Here is a 23,737-nt window from a genome sequence, read left to right as displayed (position 1 = left end):
CATCAAACGTTTTAAATAGTATGAAGCCTGCGAATGAAGTAACAATTTTCAAAACAATAACAAACGATGATGTACTAAATTTTGCTAAATTAACCGGCGATTATAATCCAGTACATACTGGCTCTTTGAACAACCTTGTACATGGCGCTTTTCTTAATGGCTTGGTGTCAGGAGTAATTGGTACAAGAGTACCTGGCCCAGGGACCATAGTTGTTCAACAAAATCTTACATATCCGAAACCGTGTTATGCAGGTGACATGATAGAGATAAAAGTTCAAATTGTTTCTGCAAGAAAGATTATTAAATGTGAATATACTTGTATCGCGAATGGGGAAAAGATAGTTTTAAAAGGAGACGCAAAGCTCATTAAAAAGTCATGAAACACAAGTCCACTGTTATCAAAAACAACCGCGATTCTTTGCCTGTATGTATTTGTCTGCATTTTAAGATTGTGTGCACGCTGCATAAATAAAGTATAAGCAATACGATTGCGGTATTACAATATTATGAAATATTGCTTACTCTCTGACCCATTTTAGATGCTGACGTAACAAAACAACACCTTTAACAAACCCTGCAGCCACTTGCTAACTTTCATTGAGTTCGTGCAAGCGATTCATTCAACGTGATCATCAATGTAAGTTAAAAGAGAACTGAAGATTTGTATTTTTTATTCCTTTTATTACGCACATTTTCATTCTAATAATCTGTTAGTCGTTTATATGGGAAGCATTAAAATCACAAATTTTTATTTTTACAGATAAATATGTATTCTGTATTTTTATTATTAGTCTTTTGCCTCTCACCTGCATTTGCAAAGGAACAAATTAAATCGAAAATTTTGAACACTACTCTTCAAACTTCAACCGCTGAGCCGAAAATTTTAAATATTACTCTACTTCAAACTTCCACCGCTGAGCCGAAAATTTTAAACACTATTCTTCAAACTTCGACTACTGAATCTCCACCTGGTTGTGTTTGTGGGATATTTCTAAGTGGACAATTTAAAAAGAGTAGCAAAGAACAACCTACAGGAAACCCTGCTCTTATCCATGATCAACCTGGAATATTTCCGTGTACTCCAGGTGGAAATAGGATTTGCACAAATAAATGTTTGGACACTGTAAGTAAATTTATAGAAATACATATATTCGTTTAATCATCGAAAGCTTTACTCTACTTTGTGATTTTGAGCTCTCAACAATAAACGTAAAAATTGATTACAGATTATTAAGTACCTTCCAAATAGTTCTACAATATTATGCGGCTCGATAGATCGTGACTGCTATAAAGAAAGAGTGAGCATACAAATCCTAGAATAATCAAATAATTTTATACGAAAACAACGCTATATGTTTTTATGTAAAACAATGTTCTCTTTTGTAATAGGCTTACCTATTTATTAAGAACTGTAAACATGGGTGGATCAATACGAATCTCTCCGCTGGAAGGGAATACTGCTGTAAGGATGGAGCACCGTACAAATGTCCAATATATTGAAATACTTGAGATTTATTTTTTATAATATTTTTTATTTTTTGTAAATCAATAAATGTTAAGCTACTTTTATTTGATACACATACTCCTACCACTAATACACTTTCTTCTTAAATGTCCCGCCCCTTGTCTAAATATAGCTTCAAGATCGTCACCTACACTCCACATAGAATCAAAGGAATCCCGGATAAATATCTGAAATCGTTATTCTATAATTAGATTTTCAGATGTGAAACTTTGCTCTATTCTGTGCGCTCTGAAAAAGAAATGCTCCTCTTCAGTAAGCCCTTTGTTTCTTAATTGCAACGCGAGATATGATTTTGGCGTTTAATTTGTGCTATCGGGTCAAGTTCAAGCATAACCCCAATGACATTATAGATCACAATGTTAAATTTAAACTGATCAGTTAGTTTAAACTCGTACCTCGTCAACTTTATATTTCAAAAGTTAGTATCAGATCGCACCTTAATAAAACTTTCGTCTTTGTCAACAGAAAAATAAAATGTGAGGAAAACATTTATATCTTGTACCGTCCTCTGCTGTTAAGTCTATCATCGCGCCTTGTGCTCCACGGAAGGAGAACAATATGAGACTGCATTACAGTAGTTAATGTGGAAAATATATACCGTGAATAAAGAATTTGTAAGAAACATGTGTGCACGACTTTTAGCGTGCCCTTTGTGCTCGCAACCAGGTTTTTTAACACTGGACGCATTGCGAACAGGATTAATAAGCGTGGCGACTCGACCTCTTACATGCCCTGTCTGTAACGAAGTATTGCTCGGTATCGATAAATTGACAATTCATTTATTCAGTCACACTATTAATTTAAATGGAACTAGTACAATGGAGCCGGCGATACATACAAATGTTGCTACTAACGATAATAACCCACCAGCGGTATATAATCTACAAAATACTACTTTTCAAGATTGGAATGTATCTAAGGTACAAATGGTAGATATAAATAAACTTCCAGAAAATAATTTAAATATTCAAAACTGTTCGAAATCATCTAAGGACTTACATACTACAGAAGCCAACAATGTTCCCATCGTAAATTCAGGGGTTTGCATTCAAGATCAGAATTTACCTTTGAGTGGCGCGACTCAAGTCGCGCGTCTATCAGATTCAATGTGCAAAAATGAGAAAGTAAGTACGATTCATGAAAATGGTAAAGTAATGCGAAAGTCAGATAAAGATTCTCCGCAAACATTACAAGGAGGAATAAAGTCAAACTACGACGCACAGTATTATGCTACTAATGATATCGAGCATGTAAATTTGATACAAAACCACAGTCAAGGAGAGCATGAAATTATCCAAACTTTTAAATCCTGGATTCAAGATCAACAGTGTGAGCAACAAACTTCTGCAAAAGAAAATACAAATAAATTGAAAAGCTCTATAGACAGCAAAAACCCTTGTAATAATAAGCAAGACTACAATGAACAAATGATAGCACTGAATAAATTTCCAAATGCCATGACAGTTTGTAGTAATGGATCACTGGAGAAATTTAACAATGAGAAAAATGCACGGGACGATCCATCTACTACATGTAACGAGAGTCAAGAGCAAATTGTCGCAGACGATCAGATATTGCCTCAGTTAAAATTTTTCAAAACTTTATCGACCAAAGAAAAGACTGAACGCTGCGATATATGTGGCTTTCATTTTCCTGATTATAATATTCTATTTTTACACAAACAATTAGTACATATGATCGATGAAAAAGATTTGCATGCCATTCCTGAAAATTTTCTTAAGAATTATTCGTGTCATTTGTGCTCTAAAGTATTCAAAATGAGAGGTAGTCTAATGGTTCATATGAGGGTAGCGCATATGGGATATAATTTGGGTAATTTGTTAAGATTATATTATAAGTGTATCATTTGGTGGAAGTTAACGAAAACGTGTCTTTAGGTTCTTTGGCTAAGGGTGGACAAGTAGAACTTATATCGAATGAAAATAAATATAATTGTCCTACGTGTGGGAAAACATTTAAAAAGGTAATTATTCAATTATTTTCGAACGATTCTTGTGAAAATCAAATGCGTTTATCGGTTTCAGGAACAGCATGTAATACAGCATTTAAAGACACACGAAGCCAAACAGTGGGAATGCGACGTGTGCAGTAAAATGTTCACGACTAAGTATTTTTTAAAGAAACACAAACGACTACATTCAGGAGAAATGCCTTATAAATGTAATATATGTAATAAAACGTTCACCTTTCAACAATCGTACCATAAACATAGATTGTATCACAAAGATGATAAGCCACATACATGCGCAACTTGTGGCAGATCGTTTAAAGAGCTATCGACTTTGCATAACCACGAACGAATTCATACAGGAGAGAAACCTTTTGCGTGTGAAACTTGTGGTATGTGGAATTATTAGAAGAAAACTATTCAATAAACATTCTAAGGATCTTAGAGTAATGCATGTTTTGTTTTCAGTTATTACTAACAATTTAACACGGAGTGTTCTGTTTCTGCAATGTATGTACAATAATTTTTCGTGACTATTACCACGTACGTTTTATACAAGCAGCTTATAAAGCGAAGCCACGAATAATAACAGTGTGAGCGCCGACTAGGAAAGTCTTCAGACTTTAATTTTGTTGAATTTTTATAGAAAAGTAAAAATTTTCGAATTGCAATAAGAAATTGATTAAGTAACTGGAGAAAATGAAAATATTTCAAGTCATATTTGCATTTTAGGAAAATGTTTCCGTCAACGCGTCTCGTATCTAGTTCATCGCAGGATTCACACCGGCGTTATGCCTTACAAATGCACAGCGTGTGGAAAAAGTTTCAGATACAAGGTACGTTATGACTGTAGCGATAAGATTCTTGAGATTCCATGAATTATCTATTATCGCAGGTAAGTCAGAGAACTCACAAGTGTCCAGCGCAACAGGCGAATACTTTAAATCAACAATCAATGCAATTATCAAATATGCGAGATGCGAAAGACTCGTGCGAATCCCAAAGGGATCCTTTGGAAGAGAACCAACCAATGTTAAATCTTATAAATAACGAAGAAAACAAGTATGTATTAATAATAAATGATCAAGGTCAACATCTTTTAACAAAGCAATCAAATATCGAGAAAACACAGGTAACTCCAAGTAAAGAGCAAACATTAGAAGACTATATAACGATAAACAACAAGAACGCAGAAACAAGAAGCACATGGAAGCCTAACATTCCTGATAACTCTATATTAAAGAAACCCCTTCAAACTTCTACAAAAATATGTTCGAAAGATGAAAAGCCACTTCAAGAGAATACAAACGATTTCTTTTCACTGATAATGTCTCCCATGGAGAACGGACTGTCTTCTCCCACTGCTGAAATGGAACATTTACGAGTATCATCTCCAACAGAAAAAGAAGATACACTCAAACCCTATAGTAATTTCACGAGTACAACGCATAATATGGAGATGAACACAACGAACACAAGTATAGATCAAAATTTTAGTAGCGAAGAGAATGTTGCGAACACTTTACAAACCATAAACGAAGAATCTTTGAAACAACTATTGTATGGTATGGATGAGAAATAGTTATTCAATTCTCTTACAAGTTCATAAGGAACGCGTTATTAGTTTCTGTTGTTAGAAATAAATAGACAACCATTAAGAAAAAGTTATTTGATTTATTAAAGTTTTTGAGTCATCTTCAGTTTTTAATATACTGAATTCAATATACTGTCTATGTTTATATAAAAATCATATGCTCATACATAACTCTTTCCATTAATACTTCTATTCTTGATAATGTCACCGAACAGTTCTCAAACTTTCACTATTCAAATAAAATCAATTTACCTCTCGAGTCTTCATATTGCATTGGAAATACTATTTTATTTGCATCCGGCTTCGGCGTCCACTGTCCAAAACAATTTTAAAAAATACATTCCTGAGTACATTTATCCCAACTAAAACTGTGTACTTCTACTTCCATACAGCAATGCAAATCAAATAGCATCTGATTTTAATTGCAGAGTTACACTTGAAAAATAAAATTAATCATTTACTTACTACATACTATACTAAAGGCATACTTTATTATGCAGTCTCTACGTTCAAATTGGTTCAAATCTTGCTCCTTGCTCTTGTTGTTCACTGTTCTTCACTTATGACAGCCTACTCTATATCCATCAATATATATATATATAGTGTTTGTATGGATTTAGCTTTCGTTGATACCACAGTATTTTTGTGCACAGGAATCAATAGGAATATAGGGATGAAGCAGAGCTCGGCGGGCTTAAGCTACGCTGATGGAGGGGAAACACCTACAGGAGCGGTGGTGATAGTGTGTGAGACGCCACGATTGGAGACGAATCAACGCCAGCGCCAAACGAGTGACGCCGCGGCCAACCAGCGTCGACAACATATTTCCCGGTGATGCTGATTGACCGTGATGTCGGTTCACGCTGGCGCCACTTGGCTGGTTTGGCGCTGACGTCAGTTCACGCATACATTACCACCGCTCCTACAAGTGTTTCCCCCTCCATCAGCGTAGCTTAAGCCCGCCGATTCCTGGGACGGATTCCTCGACTGCGTTTGGGTTCGACGAGATGCCGCGCATGAATTCCTTATGTTGTTCCAACGAAAATTATACCAAATATTATGTAAATCGGAATATTTTTTAACGAAGTTAGGTGGAGATTATGGAAATCAATTTTTCAAATAATTTCCTTCATTATGGTCCGAATTACGTCTTTCTTGGTGTTATTTTCATCGGAGAAACATAAGGTATCGATTGGCGTCGTTTTCGCAGAGATCTGATGAGAAATGTGGAACTAAAAGATTTCTCAGTTCTTAATGGGTAGGTATATACTAACCACTTCGAGGGGTCTTGTTTTCGCCACGTGGTGCCGGGCGCCAGTTTGTTTGACTAGCGTCGCGAGAGGATCACCCTGTACGTTTATTTCACTTTCTCTCATTATATTCATTCTCTTTCCCTGTCCAACTATTCTGGGATCCCTTATCGCGAGACTTTGTATGCTCAACGTCGGATCCGAACGCAGTCGAGTTTAAAGGACCGAGACTTTTGTAGGTATCATTTGGGAATCGATTCTATTTGACGATACCTAAAGTACTCAATACGGCTTCGATACCTATGCATACTTGATTCCGGTTCAAATAGTATCGATACTTTACTGTTGCCGTGATACCCAGGGCCGTTCCTGGCGGGGGTGCAGAAGGTGCTCCCGCACCTGGGCACCCAAACTTAAGGGCGGCCGCAGGCCGTTTATTATATGTAAAGTTTTGACTAATAAGAATAATAATCAAAAGTCTTTTGCATGATAACTGTTTAAAATTATGAATATATAGATATAAAAGTAAACACTGCATATCAAATTGTTAATTAAAAAATATTAAATTAATAAGGGCGGCAATATTGTTTTTGCACCGGGGCGGCCAAAACTCAGGAACGGCCCTGGTGATACCAATTCCACTCAGTACTCATTTTAACTCCTAATGATATCAAATGTCGATACCAAGTACTTACAATTTCGTTGCGTATCGAACCTTCCAAACGAGTACTTTGGGTATCGAACTACTTGAAACTCATGAGAAAGACTGGTATCACGCCCATCACTACTATGTCCATGATCGTAGCTCACCTTTCTTATGAAACGAAGCCAAACATTTGGTTGGTCGCTGATTGGCTGGCAGAGAACGAATCGCGAACGTCGACCAATCGCCATCCGAGGGACGTTAACCATGGCTGCATAAAGGAACACATGTGCTTCGACGAGTCGACTGAAACAACCTTATAGTGTATAATCCTCGGTCGAGATATCGTAGCAGACGACGCTCCGATCGACTTGACAGCACAGTCCGTATTTTCACGTGTCCTCTCGCACATCGCATTGCGTAACTGGAGTCCAACTTCCAGGGAGGAGCTCCCTTTTTCGGTGAGTAGATGGCCATAAACGAAATTAAACGCCAGGCGATCTACGGCGATCCGTGTGTCTTCGGTACGCGTGCAAAAGATCTGTTTCATTGATTGACCAACGGATATCATTTATCACAAGCTGTTTTGACACTGCTCGAGAAGTGCTTCGGTTTATCGGCCAATTGGGCACTGCTAAACGAGGCTTTTTAACCAATCGCGGTCGATGTGTACATTCCCGTCGCGATCAAACAACAGGACTAAAACTCGACATCTGTTACGACATCGCAATTCTGAAGTTTACGTATCTTCGTAGAGGATACAGGAGCAACGAAGTAACTTCTCTGTAATTGTTCGATAATTCTTTTTGTATTTTGTTTAAAGACACGTTACAGCTATCGTGCGTCATCGGAAGATATACGTTGAACACGTTTTGCAACAAATTGGTGACGAGGCGACGGTAATACGTTCCGTTCAATTTCTCGCTGCAATCAAGCTAATTCTTTCAAGTGCGTGCGCGTGAATTTACTGCGGATATTAAGCATATATTTAGCACAAATGACCTACGTTCTTAAAATAATATTATATTCAGACGTAAGAGAAAAGAATTATCTCGCATCAATATGTTCTATGCGTCATGCCTGGAACACGGTTATTTCCACGTCTTTACGTATCTCAAATAATATTTAAAACCACGAGAATCACATGTCATCATCCGTCGTCATAACCTTCATAGCTTGTTCGTTTTTACTCGGGAGCATGAATAATACAATTGCACGTTTTCGAGAAGTAGAAACGTCGCTAAATGCAACGTGCTCGCATATACAATAACGCGTAACTGTCGTAGATATGGATTAAGGCACCGAACAGTCATTGCATGCATGCGTGTTTAAAACCTGTATATACGATTAATAATCCGGGCAATTGTTTTGTGGCAAATTTTACATCATCGACTACAAGGGAAAGTAAAAGTTAGGGGGTTTGAAAAACGCTACAGCAAGATGGCTATTCGCGCCGGTTTTGCTTCTGCTGCTGCTGCTGCGTTATGAATCGCGATTTCACTCTACGCGGGTACCGAGTTTTAGAACGCACCTACGACCGACTCTGTGGCGTGTGACGTTTCTCGATGGGGGCGGAGCATCCTCCAGCTTCCCAATTCTAACCAACCCGATCCCGATAGCCGTCGCATTCCCCTGATTTGCTTCAGTGTGCCTCGGCAGTGCGTTCGGTGCGTTTTTTGGTGTGCGCCCTGCCTGTGCACATAGCCGCTCACCACCAACGTACGTGCGTGCGCGTGAATCCATTTCTCTCTGCCCGTTGTGTCGTGTCGTATGTAACGAGAAACGTTGTGCCTCGTAAACTCCATCAGCGAGGGGACATTTTACTCGCGATGCCCTGGGCATGTTTTTCCGACATTCAGGTAATCATTCGTCGATAACCGTGCGCGAGCTTCTTTCTCCGTATCGAGGCAGCCCCTCGTATTATCCCGAGTGGGATTCTCATTTTCGAGGACCTCAACCTGAGGTCACACGGCGACGATAGGACGGAGAAGCGAAAGAGAGAAAGAGACGGAAAAAGAACTCGTCCTCCATTACTTGCTCGCAAGCAAATGGTGGCTTGCTCGCTTACGAGTCTCTCTTTGTTACAATTATTTACGCCTTCCGTTGTAATCCTTACGGTACACCGTCTCTGTCCGTGGCCTTTGCCGCGGCCGCGAGTAATATCAGCGTTCCGCGAAAGGGTCTCCTGCGATGTCAACGGCAGAATTTCGCGTTCCCCACGATATTCTACACGGACACCAGTTGTAGTGTTTGTTATGATTCTTGAGTTCGTTACTATCTCTTTCACCGCGGAGGAAAACATTAATTGCGCATCGCCTCTGCTGTATTATTTAGTTACGCTCCTCTTATCGGAGCGCGCATTGATCTAACGTATTTCACCATAATAAGTGGGTTTCTATTTAATCCACTTTGTCAGAATTCTCATATCATTTTTTTCTCTCTCTCACTCTTTTCGTTTTCGACGCATTGTTCGTAAGGGGGGTACATACGTTTCCTTTGTCAGAATTCGAAAGAACATTCGGACCTTTTAAACGTGGATATCTGGCTTTATGTAACAAGCATATTTCTCTTCAATACTCGTTATTCTATTAATTCGGAGTGCACAGAATCGTTTTAGTTCAAAGTGGACACATCTATGATAACATTGTTCAGATTTAAACAAAGGAATCTGGAAATAACGAGTTTATGTTGAAGCATTTCGTGTAGCATGATATTTCCTTTTTCTATCTCAATTTCTTTCATTTTATTGCATAATCAAATGTCATAGTATACGTTGAATCTGTAATTACTTCCTGCTCCGATTTATGGATTTATTTTATACTTCAATTTTCATTTCCATGTGCGCAATATGGTCTTATTATTACATAATGTATAAGACCTAATGTATAGAGATTTTCATTATTCGACTGTAATTTCAATCCTCCTGAAGATAATTTTAATATCAATACGCATATGCGATTGATACGTTTGACATTTTTCTCGTGCTGCGCGAATCAATCAGCGGTAATGTTTATGTTACCTTCTCTTCTTTCACAGACAGAATAGTGGCATGAGTCGATTAATCTATGGCAGATCAACAAGATCAGTTGTCATCAGGGGGGTCTGTAAAGACGGCCGATGCTTCAGCAGATACCTCTAAGCTTAGAGGGAAGAGCTCTAGCAGTGGTAGTAGCAGTTATAGAAAACGACAGAGCACTGGTTCTATTCCAGTCACTGTAGAAGAGAAAAGACGTAGACAGACTATCGGTGACCCACAATCATCTGAAGTTTTTAATAATACGTCCTCGTATCAACATTCGACTGATTCATTCAAAGCAGAGAATAAAACAAGGAATGAACGTAAAAGTCATGGCAGTGGCTTAGAATCATATCTCGGTAATTATATCCCTTACAACAATCTTTGGGATCTCAACAATCGATGCATTGCTTTCGAATCTTAATACTAATATGCGCGTGCCGAACGCTATTTACAGACACTGACTGGAGGCCTCAGCATAAGGTTCAGCAGTCAAGTTACAATATTAGTGGGAATAGTACAAGAGTTCGTAGTGCTACGAGAACAAGTTTACCGGAGTTAAATTTAACAGCCATCGACTGTGTTGCTTCGAGGACTCGTTCTAGAACTCCGCAGAATCCACAAGCCATATCACAAGGACATAACAGTTACGACTTGTCGCTATCCAGTAGCTACAGTAACAGAGAAGAATTGACGTGTAACAACTTGGTATCGACGTCAAGTACTACGCCAGTTACTAGTCATCCATCCACATCGAGAGGAAGAGGTTAGTCTATTTACCATTTCTGTTCTTTAAAAAGTGTTGGTTGCAATGAGATGTGCTGTGTGCCTTGAGTGAATACATAATACGATCTAAAAATCGATTGAACCAATATTCGATGCATTAATACATTCACCTTAATAATTTGTAACAGTAAAAAGCAATTTGTACGTATAAATCCGAAGAGTAACAATAATAAACCAGCAATCAATTAATAGAAATTGGTAATAAGTACATTCTACGTCGATTAAGATCGATCGTGCACACTTATTCTCATGTGGAAATTTAATCGATTTGGCGTTTACATATATTTTTTAAAAGTAATCATCGCTAATCTTAAGTAATACCTTGTTTTAAACATTCAATGATTTTATATAACATACATAACAGCTAATACAAAATACTGTATTACGTAGTGGTAAATTAATTTATTTAATTTCATTGGTTATAATAATTTACGACATATAATAGTTAACAAAAATGTGCTAATCACGATTTATTTAACGCACTGCTTGTGGTGTAAGGAACCCTTTTTTTTTCATTTAATGTTCCCTTGGTACAATTTCTTAATTTCACTCACGATATAAAATGTCTCCGATGTTCTAATACTAATAAAACACGCATATTTTAAATGTTGACTAAATTACTTTAAAGAATTTAAAAAATTAATGACTTCTGGAAATAACCTTGGAAAGACAAAGTATTCATTAAAATATTTAAAGACGAATAAAACCAGATTAAATAGAGAGTTGTATTTCTATGTAATTTACGTATAAATTTTTGCGTAAACGAAATTAAACAAAGATTGTAACTCTAGAAGCAATTTCTAACAAATACGGACAAAAACTACAACGCCGATACTTAGCACGAACATCATATACGATAATGTGGTACAGTGCCATGCTTAATGTAGTGTCATGGTCGATTAAAAATCCTTGCTCGTGTGTCGAAACGTGTTTTGCAACCTTCATTTATTGAAGTAGTAGGATAAAGAATAGGGTAGTAAAACTAGGTTTTGATTCAGAAGTATCTTAAAATTAAAGAAAGAAAGTATTACCAAAATAAGAGTCATAGATCAGACTGTATCATTAGGCCTGAGGATGAGCGAATGTCTGGAAGGATTTGTGTCTGCTGTCAAAGCACTTTTTCCAATATCAACACAAACGTATCATCAAGAAGGTAAGCCTAAGGAGTACACACTTCGTACTACATTTTCTTCCCCTTATTTTCTCTCGAATCCATGAGTAGACGTTTTAAACAAACACAGATTCGCTATAAATCTGCTCTCTAAATCGGTTCCCTATCCGTATGCGAATATTTCATGTTAAGTCAAATTGTTTGTATCAAATTTGATTTATGCATGACATTATTTCTCCAGACATACAGTAAAATACAGTTCTAATGTAACCATACGTGTTTGTGCTATTCAAAATTGTGTAGTGAGAATACACATAAGTTGGAACATTATTATTCATTGTTATGCTGATTAGCCCTTCGAGGATTATATATTCTGATTGAAAATACTCGTGAGGTATGAAGATGTATGAAATCATATGACGCCCAACTAGCGTACTATAAATATAACAGATAACTCTAATGTGTACCAGATAATCGTACGTGTAATATGGGCTCGTGTGTTTTCTGTTTAACTTTTCCATTTGTTATACTTTAAAAATGATATCACTGAACTTCTCTAAATTAATGTTGAAGTAATTACTAAAACGATTATAAAAGACAGCTCTTGTTGGACAAGAACGATTCAGTTGCAATGACATTGTACAATAAATACGTGTATGGTACACGCGCATTATACAAAAAGAAAGGTAGTGTAAAACTTTATAAAATGTCACGCGAACGTGACAAATATAACATTATTTCAGGTATATTACACGTAATACCTTTCTGCAAGAGCATAAACCGTGTATCGAGTACTGTGTAATAAATATATCTCACGATTACATTTTGAGCACACAACACGAACATATTAACAGAATGGTGTACAAATATCTATGGGAGATTTATTATGTACTAATTTTAAAATTCATTGAATTAATCTATTTCATAAATCTAAATCTTTTATACCTGTTTTTTTGTAAACAGTAACGTTTAAACATTTGTGCGATCGAACATTAATGATGTTTTGATGCACAATTAATACTTTGATACATAATTATTAAAGTATTACTTATATTTTTATACATTTTTTTAGATAGATTCGTCTTAACTCACATTTGAATTTCTAAATGCGAGACTGACAATAAGGTCGATTTAATATAAGGTCTACTTATTATCATGATTACGAAAATAATATTATTACTAATTTATAACGCATACTTTTTCATATCTCGTTTAAACTGTTACGAATATAAAACCAGTATTCAACAGAATCTAGGAAATGATTTCTAGAAATGAATAAAAAGCATGTGTTGTACATCTGACTAGGTTTAACAAAGGAGCATATGTTGTTGCTGACATACATGATACGAATATGTATGTTATAGATATAAATATATTTATAAAATACATGCTTGAATAGGTTGTAGATTGCACCAAGAATAATGTAAATATTTTGTATTATAAATTCGTGACGTACTACCGACCTTCCGACCTTACCGACTATTGAAAATGTTTAATTCTTACAATTCTGCACAACAAGGATAACGAATGGTACATATAAAATTTCTTTTGCGCGCACTAGAAGCATTTACATGTGTATGTTAGCATCTTTCTCTTCCTTCTGGTAATAAACTCTGGCAATAATGAGGACTTGAAGAAAGATACCTGAAAGCCATAGCGAGAATTAAAGTTGCTCTCCCATTCACTGTCACGACGATAACACAATGTTTCAATATTTTAGGGTCAAAATCTCACGGCGGTGCATCCTGCGCAAGTAGCAGTGCAAGTAGTCAAGTTTTGAGTGTGAAGTCCAGCATCAGAGTGGGTAACGCAGCCAGCAATTCTGTGGAGAGTGGTGGGGGGGCGTTGGCACATGACGGGGCAGGCACTAGTGGCATCACAACAACAGCCACTGCCAATCCACCTGTGTCTGCCACCGCCGCTGCCATCCCTACACACCCTCATCCTACGCACAAGCATATAGTACGTACCCGCGCAAAATTGTCCAGTGACCAATCTAAAGAACTGTCAACTAGTAACAAAACTTCAGGGAAGCATCATAAGAAAGACTCTACAACGGGCACCTGTTCGAGCTCCAGGTAAGTGACTAACCTATTGAATATAGCTACTTAAGCCTTAAGTATTATTGTACCCTGTGCATGCCATTGTGATTAAAACATACGTTCTCTCGGTCTAGACACCGCTCTTCGTCACGTGCGCGAAAGGCAGTGATAGAAGGCGGTTCTGGAGGAGTAGGAAGTGTGATGTCTGGAATTGAATCCGTGACAAACAGCACCACTCCAACATCTGTCTCATCTACAGTTCCTGGCAGCCAATTAATGACTGCGACAGGTGAAGACGAATCAGCATCTACTGCTACATCTGCCACTGGTACGTATTGAAGTTTTCTCACTGTAACTATTAAAGCACTTTTGTGTTCTTATCGCGAGTTTTAAAATTCCACTTATTCGATAAGCAAGTGGAGGACCGTCGGGAATGTCAGGTACTACAGGAGATAGTGAAAGCGATGATGGTGAAGTTGGAAGATTGCAAGCATTATTGGAAGCTAGAGGGTTACCTCCTCACGTGTTTGGCGCATTAGGACCACGAATGCAACATTTATTGAATAGAAGCATGGGAGCGAGTTCTGGTATTACTGTTTTTTCATCTTAATATTATTCATAAGCTCTTTTCAGACCGGGACATCTGTATAACATAGCTTCGCAATTTCAGTTGCTAAAGCGCAACAGCTCCTGGCTGGTCTGCAAGCTGTCGACGACGAGGGAGAGCAGCTCCAAGCTGTTATTGGAATGGGTGAAATCCTTGTAATGGGGAACGAAGACACGTTGACTGGTTTTCCAGTGAAACAAGTGGTTGCAGCTTTAATTAATTTACTTGGAATAGAACACAATTTTGTAATAATGACGCACGCGTGTCGTGCTCTCACTTATATGATGGAAGCTTTACCTCGATCATCAACAGTTGTAGTTGATGCCGTGCCGGTGTTCTTACAAAAGTTAGAATCTATCGAGTGTATGGATGTCGCGGAACAATGTTTAACAGCATTGGCCATGCTATCACGAAGACACAGTAAAACTATCTTACACGCGGTACGTAGCTCACTAATTTATACTACGAGATCTATTTATTTAGAGAATTGTCTATTTATTGTATTGCCGCGCGAAAAGTAACAAATAATAATACTGTATAAACAATGGAGTTTCGATGAATGTTGTTTCGACAAACAATTCAAGATTTAATGGCCCATTGTCAGAATGTCTTAAGCTTATCTTGTGGGATCGAATATGAAATACGTGATTTAGAATGAACGTACTTACAAGACAATCTACGTCTCTTTAGGGAGGAGTATCGGCTTGTTTGAAGTTTGTCGATTTTTTCAATATTACGGCTCAACGGGCTGCATTAACGATCACAGCAAACTGTTGTCAAAATCTTCATCCTGACGACTTTCATCTAGTGGCCGACAGTTTGTCTTTACTGACAAGTAGACTGACAAATCAAGATAAAAAAAGTGTTGAGTGCGTTTGCCAAGCATTTAGTCGTTTAGTTGATAGTTTTCAACACGATCCCGTAACTTTACATAAAATTATCAATGCAGAACTCCTTCAAAACTTACAACAGCTGGTAAGAATACTGATTCTCGAGAATGATGGGTTAGGATTTTTTTCGATTTAACTAACGAGTTTGTTATATTCCAGCTTATGATAACACCACCTGTAAACAGCATCGGTAATTTCATAACAGTGTTACGAATGCTCTCTGTGATATCAAATCGCTGCCCCGACTTGGCGCAGCTGCTTCTCCAACAAAACATAGCTTTCACACTAAGTTATCTGTTAACTGGATCACTGGAAGTGAAAACAGAGGATGTGGAGCTAGTGCCACGTTCTCCGCAAGAGTGGTTTGAGATCACTTGCTTGATCGAGGAACTCATGCCCCCGCTGCCAACGGATGGTATATTTAGTGTAAATAGTTTACTCGAGAGGACCAGTAATCAACAAGAAAACGTTCATTGGGAGTGGCGTGATGAAAGGCATTGTTGTCATCCATTTAGTACTATTGATTCTAGAATTATCGAGGTACGTACCATTATAAAATGTTGAATGTTGTATTGTGTTAAACGCAGCTGGCATAAAGTAAAAATAATTTTCGCAGATGGCGTTTCAGAACGGCGAAGATGAGATTTGCCTTTCCTCCTTAGGGCTAACTTACACGATAGATCTGACTCTAATGAAACAAATCAATGAAGATATCGGAGTAGCGAGAAGCATCTTTCGCAGAGTGAATACTCACCCCACAGAAGGCAAAAGTCCTACTTGCTCATCAAGGTAAAAGCATCTGCACTGCTGCCTCTAAACGAAATAATCAATTATATTTGAGGGAGTATATTTCATTAAGCTGCACATATCTTTTATAGTATGGATGTTATACCACCAGTAATCGAAACAAATGAATGGCTAGTGTCTTTTATTCGAACTTTATTTTCTGTGCTGTACGAAGTTTACAGTAGCTCTGCTGGTCCTGCTGTGAAATGTAAATGTCTTCGAGCTCTTTTACGTATGGTTTATTATGCTTCTACCGATTTACTCAAAGTAAGTACGAACGAAAGATAACGAATCCTATTTTCATCCGATGTGATTCTGAGCCTCTCGTTCTCGCCGTGTTCTCGTTTAGGATGTCTTGAAGAACCAGGTAGTATCATCACACATTGCGGGTATGCTGGCGTCCCAAGATTTACGAATTGTTATCGGAGCTCTGCAGATGGCAAGTATATTAATGAAAAGGCTACCACAAGTGTTTGGGGTTCATTTTCATCGTGAGGGTGTACTGCATCAAATACGTCAACTAGCTGACCCTGAAGTACCTCTTGGTGTTTCACCACCCAAGTGTCCTTCTGGTAATTTGTTGAATTCGCACCCATAATTACTTCTACATCAAGATACAGTAGTACTCTGTCGCGGCGTGCGATCTAACAATCGCGTTTTTTTTTTGTATTTTCCAGGTACACCATTGCCAAACCCACAGCCAGGTCCGTCTAACACATCACTTTCTTCCACCACAATGTTGTCTTCTAGCAATGCCACGTCTCCAATTGCTTCTCCATCAACGAACGGTAACATACTGTTCGGCACAATTGCAACGTGCCAGTTGAAACCGAATCTATCTGCGTCGATGGATGGAACGCACTCTAGAAACGAATTGAACTCCGCGGTAGACGATGTGACCACGCCACAAAGTGCTCATCAGTAAGTACACGACAGAGGAAGTTGCAAGTATCGCGCGGGGAAGCAAGCATCACGTGTTCTTAATCGAATATTTATTAGGAGAATCGGGGACGTCTTGAAAAGGAAACGACAGAGCAAGAAGGGACGATTTTCCAGACTAGGCGGTACAACACCACAACAAACTCAACAAGCCGAATCACTTTTCACTGGTTTTGCTCCTAAAAATAATCGTTTCTTAGGCAATCTTAATCCTGCTAGATGGGGTCGGAAGTCGTCATCTTCAAGTTCCACTAGCGACAAAAGGGATTCGAGCTCGTCAACGAGTTTATCAAAGCCGCCGAGCAATTCGAGTTTAACAGGGGGTAATCGGGATAAGGCCAAAGCGTGGGTACGTGAACAGGCTGCTCAATTCTTGGCGCGGTACCAGGACAATGCACCTTGCACGCATCCTGCGATGACGGTCCTCTCGAGACTTACCGCTGCTATACAACGGTTACAATCAAATGTAAATTTATATTAATCCATACATACATTACCGTACTCTATCCCCGCCGACACACTAACAGATGATATATCATTAGGAATTGGATGAAATGTTATCGGCGCTCACTGAATTACGAGATATAGTACTTGAAAGCGATATATCTCCATTCGAGATGAATTATAGTGGTCTTATTAAAGCTCTGCTCAACTACCTCACTACTAAAGATGCTCCTGGTAATCGTTACGATCGCCTTCGTATGTTTTGGAAATTATTTGCAGAATCAACTGTAAGTAAAATCAACCTATCGTCGTCGCTCGAAGTGCTCCCTTACTGTTGCGATGCAAATTCGTGTTACGAATCGAGCCCCCTCTGTAAAATACCATTTTCAGATGCAACAAGTCAACAATGTAAAGGATCTTAATCCCGGAGCATTTGGCGCTCTGGTAACAAAATTGAACAGTTGTGTTGCACAGTTGGAACAATTTCCTGTGAAGGTTCACGACTTGCCAGCAGGATCTGGTGCTGGCCGTGGAGGCACTAGTGCTCTCAAGTTCTTTAATACACATCAACTCAAGGTACCCAAAGCTTCGCCTCCGAAATTCATTGATAGACAATTTTGTTTACCTTCGTTTCATGATTTCACAGTGTAATCTTCAGCGACACCCAGATTGCAACAATCTGAAGCAGTGGAAGGGGGGTACTGTGAAGATAGATCCTCTCGCATTAGTACAAGCAATCGAACGTTATTTAATGGTTCGCGGATATGGTAGAATCCGCGAGGCGGAGTCTATGGTCAGTGACGATGACAACAGCGAAGACGATATAGACGACACTTTGGTAAAGTTTAAGCGCATTGTCTTTCTCAAAATCGTCATTCAGTGTGGAGCAACATTTTGAATACCTGTTCGACTAAATTTACAGGCAGCGGTAGTGATAAGCCAAGGGTCGGCGAAGCACAAGCTCCAGTTCTTAATTGGGGACGAGATTCTGCCTTTTAATATGACTGTTTATCAGGCTGTCAGACAATTTGGTTGTTCTGGGATGGATCATTCTGAGGCGGAAGCTGATGGCGAGCCACCGCTTGGCCATGATGCTGTATGGGTGCAGACTCACACAATATATTACAGGTATCTTTACTTCTTCTGTTCGTTGGGCTCAACGAAATTGGAGCATTTATTAGGAAATGATTATACTTCCGTATATATTTAGGCCTGTACCGGAGGAAGAAACCGCAACGTCGTCAAAACCAGGTTCAAGTTCACAGGGTAGCAGCCGCAAAGGTAAAGGCAAAAGTACAAAGATCAGTTCGAAACGAAAAGAGGATAGCTTGTGGCTGGAAGGAACAGTCCCACCGCAACGATGTCCACTTGATCCCTATCTGTCTCCCACTTTGCCACCGTCGGTTACCATTACCGACGCTTCGTTAGACGGTTTGTGCCTACTGCGTCTTTTACACGCACTAAATCGTCATTGGGGAATTCTATTTCCTCACCTGAAAAGTGTAAGCCTACTTTCTCCGCAAGACTTTATTAATAATAAGATAGCTGCGAAAGCGAGTAGACAGCTGCAAGATCCTCTGGTGATTATGACTGGAAACTTGCCTTTGTGGTTACAACAAATTGCTACAGTCTGGTTAGTATTGCGATACCCGCTACGATAGTGTTTGTCGCGTTGTGAATTTAATTGAAAGAATTTGTGTGTTTGTAGTCCATTCCTATTTCCGTTCGAGACAAGACAATTATTATTTTACGCGACATCGTTCGATCGGGATAGAGCTCTGCAACGGCTCTTGGATTCTGCGCCAGAACTATCAGGATCGGATAGCCAGGAACGCGTCACTCCGCGTTTGGAACGAAGAAAAAGGACTATCTCGAGAACCGATATTCTGAAGCAAGCAGAGCAAGTGATACAAGACTTGGCGTCCAGCAAAGCCTTACTCGAAGTGCAATATGTTAATGAGGTCCATATCTTACGCTACATGCATCTATTATTCTTCGTACAATATCTTAACACCTTGCGTGCTTTGTCTTCTAGGTTGGTACCGGCCTTGGTCCAACATTGGAATTTTATGCTCTAGTCTCTCAGGAATTACAGCGTGCTGATCTTGAGCTCTGGCACGGTAGTTCAAGTCCTACCGCGGCAGGATACGTTAATGCTCCGCAAGGACTCTTCCCAATGCCAATTCCATGGAATACTAAAGTATCCCATCTAGCGAAACTTAAAACGAAGTTCAAATTCCTTGGAAAATTTATGGCGAAAGCGATATACGATTCGAGAATGGTACAACTTCGCCTGCTATCATGATTTATATTTATAAAAGTATTTAGAAACGATATTAAAGTAATACTCTGTGTAATTTCATCGCAGCTGGACTTACCATTCAGTTTAAGCTTCTATCGTTGGTTACTGGGAGAAGAACATACGTTAACGTTAACCGACTTAGCGCATGTGTGTTCTGACGTACATCGAACGTTTAGTAGACTGCAAGAGATTGTTATGAAGAAAGAGACGATCGAGAAGGACCAGACGTTGAGGCCACATGAGAAAGCACAACTGATAGATTCGCTAAGCTTAGACGGTTGTTCAATTTCGGACCTCGGCCTTGTATTCGAATTACCGGGTTACGAAAACATCGAATTAAGAAAAGGTGGAACCGAGATACTTGTCAATATTTATAATCTGGATCAGTACATTAAGGTATTTCCTTCGTTCACTATTCGCAATTTCGTTCACCGCTGCTGAATCGTTGAATCTTCTATATAAACATTACTTTCCAGTTGGTAGTGCATTGGTTCTTGTACGAAGGTGTCTTTAGACAGATGGAAGCATTTAGGGAAGGATTCGAATCTGTATTTCCACCGTCGCAACTGAGACTGTTCTTCCCTGAAGAACTCGAAGCTGTGTTTTGTGGCCATGCACAAACCGGCGGGCAGTGGGACGTGAAAACGTTGTCGGAGTGTTGTAGGACTGATCACGGGTATACCCCAGATTCGCGTGCGATTCGTTTTCTGTTCGAAGTCATGTCGCAGTACAACAGTGAAGAGCAACGGCAATTCATTCAATTTGTCACAGGTTCACCCCGATTGCCAGTTGGAGGTAAACATTTTATATTCTCTCGCATTCGAGCGTAAAAATTTTCAAGGGAAATATAAGTTACCATTTCTTTCTTTTTTTTACAGGTTTTAAGAGTTTGACACCGCCGTTAACAATAGTGCGTAAAACTTTCGATCCGTCAATGAAGACAGACGATTTCCTACCATCCGTAATGACTTGCGTTAATTACTTAAAACTGCCCGATTACACAACCATAGAAATAATGCGGGAAAAGTTACGGATAGCCGCACAAGAGGGGCAACATTCATTCCACCTTTCCTAGAAACGGATGGAAAACCGGCGCGCCATTTGCTCTTTTGCTATCGAATTGCCCAGGTTGAGACCAATTATCCAAACACCATTTAAAATATTAAAAAGAGAAGATAGAGCTGCGTTTTGTTCGAGGCTCAGCAATCGCAGTTTTTTGCACTTTATACGAATTTTTTCCCCCTTTTCGAATACTACCTTTTCTTGATTTTGGCGACAATTTGATTTGAATAAATTCTAATTTGATGTTTATCTTTTTATTTATGAATTTGGATTTTGATATATATGTATGTATGTATATATATATACACACATATATTTTACCAGAAAAAAAAGAAGTGCAAAATGATATTAGCCCCTGCTCTGTATGAGTTTCCTCCTTGTGGTATTACGAACCGGGTAGCGTGGGAGCAGCCTTGTTCTAGGAAACTTATCTTTGATGTGTTACAATAATTAATAAAAAAAAAAAACAAGTTGTAAATATAGTTTAACATACGCAAGTCTATATATATAAATACTTTATATAATAGTAACGTGAAAAATGATATTGCTATAAAACTCTATACTAATTAAATATAATTTAGTTTGAGGGGACGTTTATTAGGTGTAAGTGAAATTTTATATCAGTGGTGCATTTAGCATCGCCATAAATCGCCAATCACATGCCTCACACGTTTCGCGAACAAATCACGAGCTAAAATCAGTAAACGAAATATGCGCTGTGGATACAAAATGGCCCATGTTCCATCGCATCATTGCAACAAAAAAAAAACAAAAACAAAGAAAAAAAAGGAGCAAACAGATGATAACTTCGAATGTAATAGCGTGTTTAACGACCATCGTTTTATTTTCGTAAAATCGATCTCTTATGTTCGCTGCTTGATTCCCAGCGTTCGCGGGCACTTGCGCGAATCGACGTGCAACACTCTCCTATATTTAAGTTTATTCGATGTATCACCAATTAAACTTATTTGACATTTTTATTCTAGGTAAGATATAGTCCAATTAATACTTTACTTAGCTGTGTAAGAGTGCAGCCAGCATCGCCAGACCGAGTCATCGTAAATGATACCGTGAATCGAAGAAAATTCTTATATCCACTTACAGGCAAAGTATCTATTTATGAGAAATGTACGACAAATGTATAATACGAAATAGAAATGGATATAAAAAAGTCAGCGAAGCTGGTGTATCAAATGGATTATACAAGGTACATTTACTTTCTTATATCTCTCTGTAGAGAAGTGTGATTCTATACGCAAACATTGTGAGAACACGGATCCATCGAAAGTAGGAAAGAAGGGGGACAACACGCGACTATTTGTTTTACATCTATATTCTGTACCGTTGCTTGAAATTATCAATATATATACACCACTTTTTGATTTTGAACTTTATATACAGGAGAGTTAATCGACGAATTAGCAATTAGGCTCGCGAGTGCTAATCGTCTAATATTTAAAGATAAGGCTATAACGTAGCTGCATTGTTCCATTCCGTACGATATTGGCTTCTTTTTTTATTATTACTTACCTTCATACCGTGAAGTTTGTTCAATCGCCATATAATATTGTATTTCGTAATTTTAGACATCTTATGATAAACGTAAAACAAATTACACTTATATTTTTTCATCGCATTTCTAACACGAACAATGACAAATTATAACTGGTGACGTGCGCACACCGTAGAAGAACAAGAAGAAACTGGTTCAAGAAAAGAAGACTCGGAAATGCATCGCATAGTGCGTAGATTGTTATACTATCCTATATAATAAGACGCTTAAAGTGGATGTTCGTTAACAAAATCTTTTTTCGTACTTCCCGATGACCTACAAGGTTTAGATTCGGCATGAAGTTTCCTCGGCAACCAAAGATGCGGTAAAAAATCCAAAACCTGGAAAATTCGATAATGGGTAGTCCCCCCTGTGGCCTAAAATAGGTATTACGTACAATGTTGTAGCCGCTACTGCATAGTATGTAGGCCCCGCACGCTGGTCGAGCTCAAGCTGAAAGACGAAGCGAGACAAAGTATCGTGCTTTCTCTCTTTCGTAGCCGACGGTAACTTCGTCTCGACTCTTTCGTCCTCTTTCGCTCGCTCACGAGTTCTCTCACTTTCGACCGAAGGATTCCACGAAGTGGAGGAGATACAAACGCGCGCTCAACGCAGAGTCCAAATGCGCCCTTTATTTGGGCTCTCAGGGAAGCAAACGAAAACGCGATGTTATAAGAGTGAATATGCTCCACAAATTTCTTGAATTCGGGGTCTTTGTCACACATTAGTTGCACTAACAACCGAGAATTATTTAGTTTCTAGGGGGGGTCCCAAATGTCGCCGGGCAGTGAGTCTGGGCACGTATGTGACTTAGGCCCCTCGAAATGCCCTTCAGGAGACTAATTAGACAGGTACCCTTCTGGTACCCAAAAGTTGTAAAATTTCATATTTCACAGCGAAAATTGTTTCTAGGGAGGATTCCAACAAAAATTTTGGTTATCTTAGGCGTCTTATTATATAGGATAATGCCTGGCGAAGACTAGCTAAAAACTAGTTCATGAATAAGACCTAAAACTACACCGATTTTGTTATGAACAATTTCAACAATTTCAACTTCTCATTGAATCAGACGGTCTTTTCTTCTCTTTAGTTTCTCGTCGTAGTTAATAAATGTGAATGGAAACGTGTTTTGCCGGTAATATGCTTCACTTTGATCAACGTCTTTCCGTAACGACATGCACCATATTATCATTATTATCAATTCCAATTGCGGGGAAAC

The 23,737-nt window shown here is 38.6% G+C and overlaps 2 protein-coding genes across 8 annotated transcripts; both read left to right on the top strand.

The window, feature by feature from the left end:
- The first annotated feature begins 1,529 nt into the window (after positions 1-1,529).
- LOC143368321 (uncharacterized) lies at positions 1,530-5,510 on the top strand. Of its 3 annotated transcripts, none has more exons than XM_076810897.1 (6): positions 1,530-1,902; positions 1,991-3,358; positions 3,424-3,509; positions 3,571-3,886; positions 4,227-4,330; positions 4,390-5,510. In XM_076810897.1, the coding sequence occupies exons 2-6, from the start codon at positions 2,107-2,109 to the stop codon at positions 5,074-5,076; spliced, it is 2,445 nt and encodes an 814-aa protein (XP_076667012.1). In that variant the 5' UTR covers positions 1,530-1,902; positions 1,991-2,106; the 3' UTR covers positions 5,077-5,510. The 3 variants fall into 3 exon arrangements, with proteins under 3 accessions (XP_076667012.1, XP_076667013.1, XP_076667011.1); XM_076810896.1 differs by having other exon boundaries at positions 1,531-1,777; XM_076810898.1 differs by having other exon boundaries at positions 1,530-2,854.
- Positions 5,511-7,307: 1,797 nt separating this feature from the next.
- Positions 7,308-22,587, top strand: Ctrip (E3 ubiquitin-protein ligase ctrip). 5 transcript variants are annotated; one of them, XR_013085215.1, is made up of 26 exons: positions 8,605-8,840; positions 10,018-10,356; positions 10,455-10,763; positions 11,850-11,936; positions 13,615-13,972; positions 14,071-14,264; positions 14,350-14,523; positions 14,607-14,983; positions 15,234-15,518; positions 15,593-15,973; positions 16,050-16,222; positions 16,312-16,486; positions 16,569-16,791; positions 16,897-17,140; positions 17,219-17,624; positions 17,701-17,889; positions 17,993-18,178; positions 18,249-18,440; positions 18,525-18,730; positions 18,813-19,235; positions 19,311-19,563; positions 19,638-19,883; positions 19,971-20,300; positions 20,381-20,699; positions 20,783-21,032; positions 21,953-22,587. XR_013085215.1 is itself a non-coding variant. In XM_076810914.1 (25 exons), exons 2-25 carry the CDS (start codon positions 10,047-10,049, stop codon positions 20,977-20,979), a joined length of 6,237 nt encoding a protein of 2,078 aa, XP_076667029.1. In that variant the 5' UTR covers positions 7,308-7,442; positions 10,018-10,046; the 3' UTR covers positions 20,980-21,215. The 5 variants fall into 5 exon arrangements, 4 of the variants coding, with proteins under 4 accessions (XP_076667029.1, XP_076667028.1, XP_076667031.1 ...); XM_076810914.1 differs by lacking the exons at positions 8,605-8,840; positions 21,953-22,587 and adding an exon at positions 7,308-7,442 and having other exon boundaries at positions 20,783-21,215; XM_076810913.1 differs by lacking the exon at positions 21,953-22,587 and having other exon boundaries at positions 20,783-21,215.
- The last annotated feature ends 1,150 nt before the right edge of the window (positions 22,588-23,737 follow it).

Source organism: Andrena cerasifolii, chromosome 4 (assembly GCF_050908995.1).
Source record: "Andrena cerasifolii isolate SP2316 chromosome 4, iyAndCera1_principal, whole genome shotgun sequence".
NCBI classification, from domain to species: Eukaryota; Metazoa; Arthropoda; class Insecta; order Hymenoptera; family Andrenidae; genus Andrena; species Andrena cerasifolii.
The sequence above is the reverse complement of the archived record's forward strand: the minus strand, read 5'-3'. Positions and strand labels throughout refer to the sequence as shown.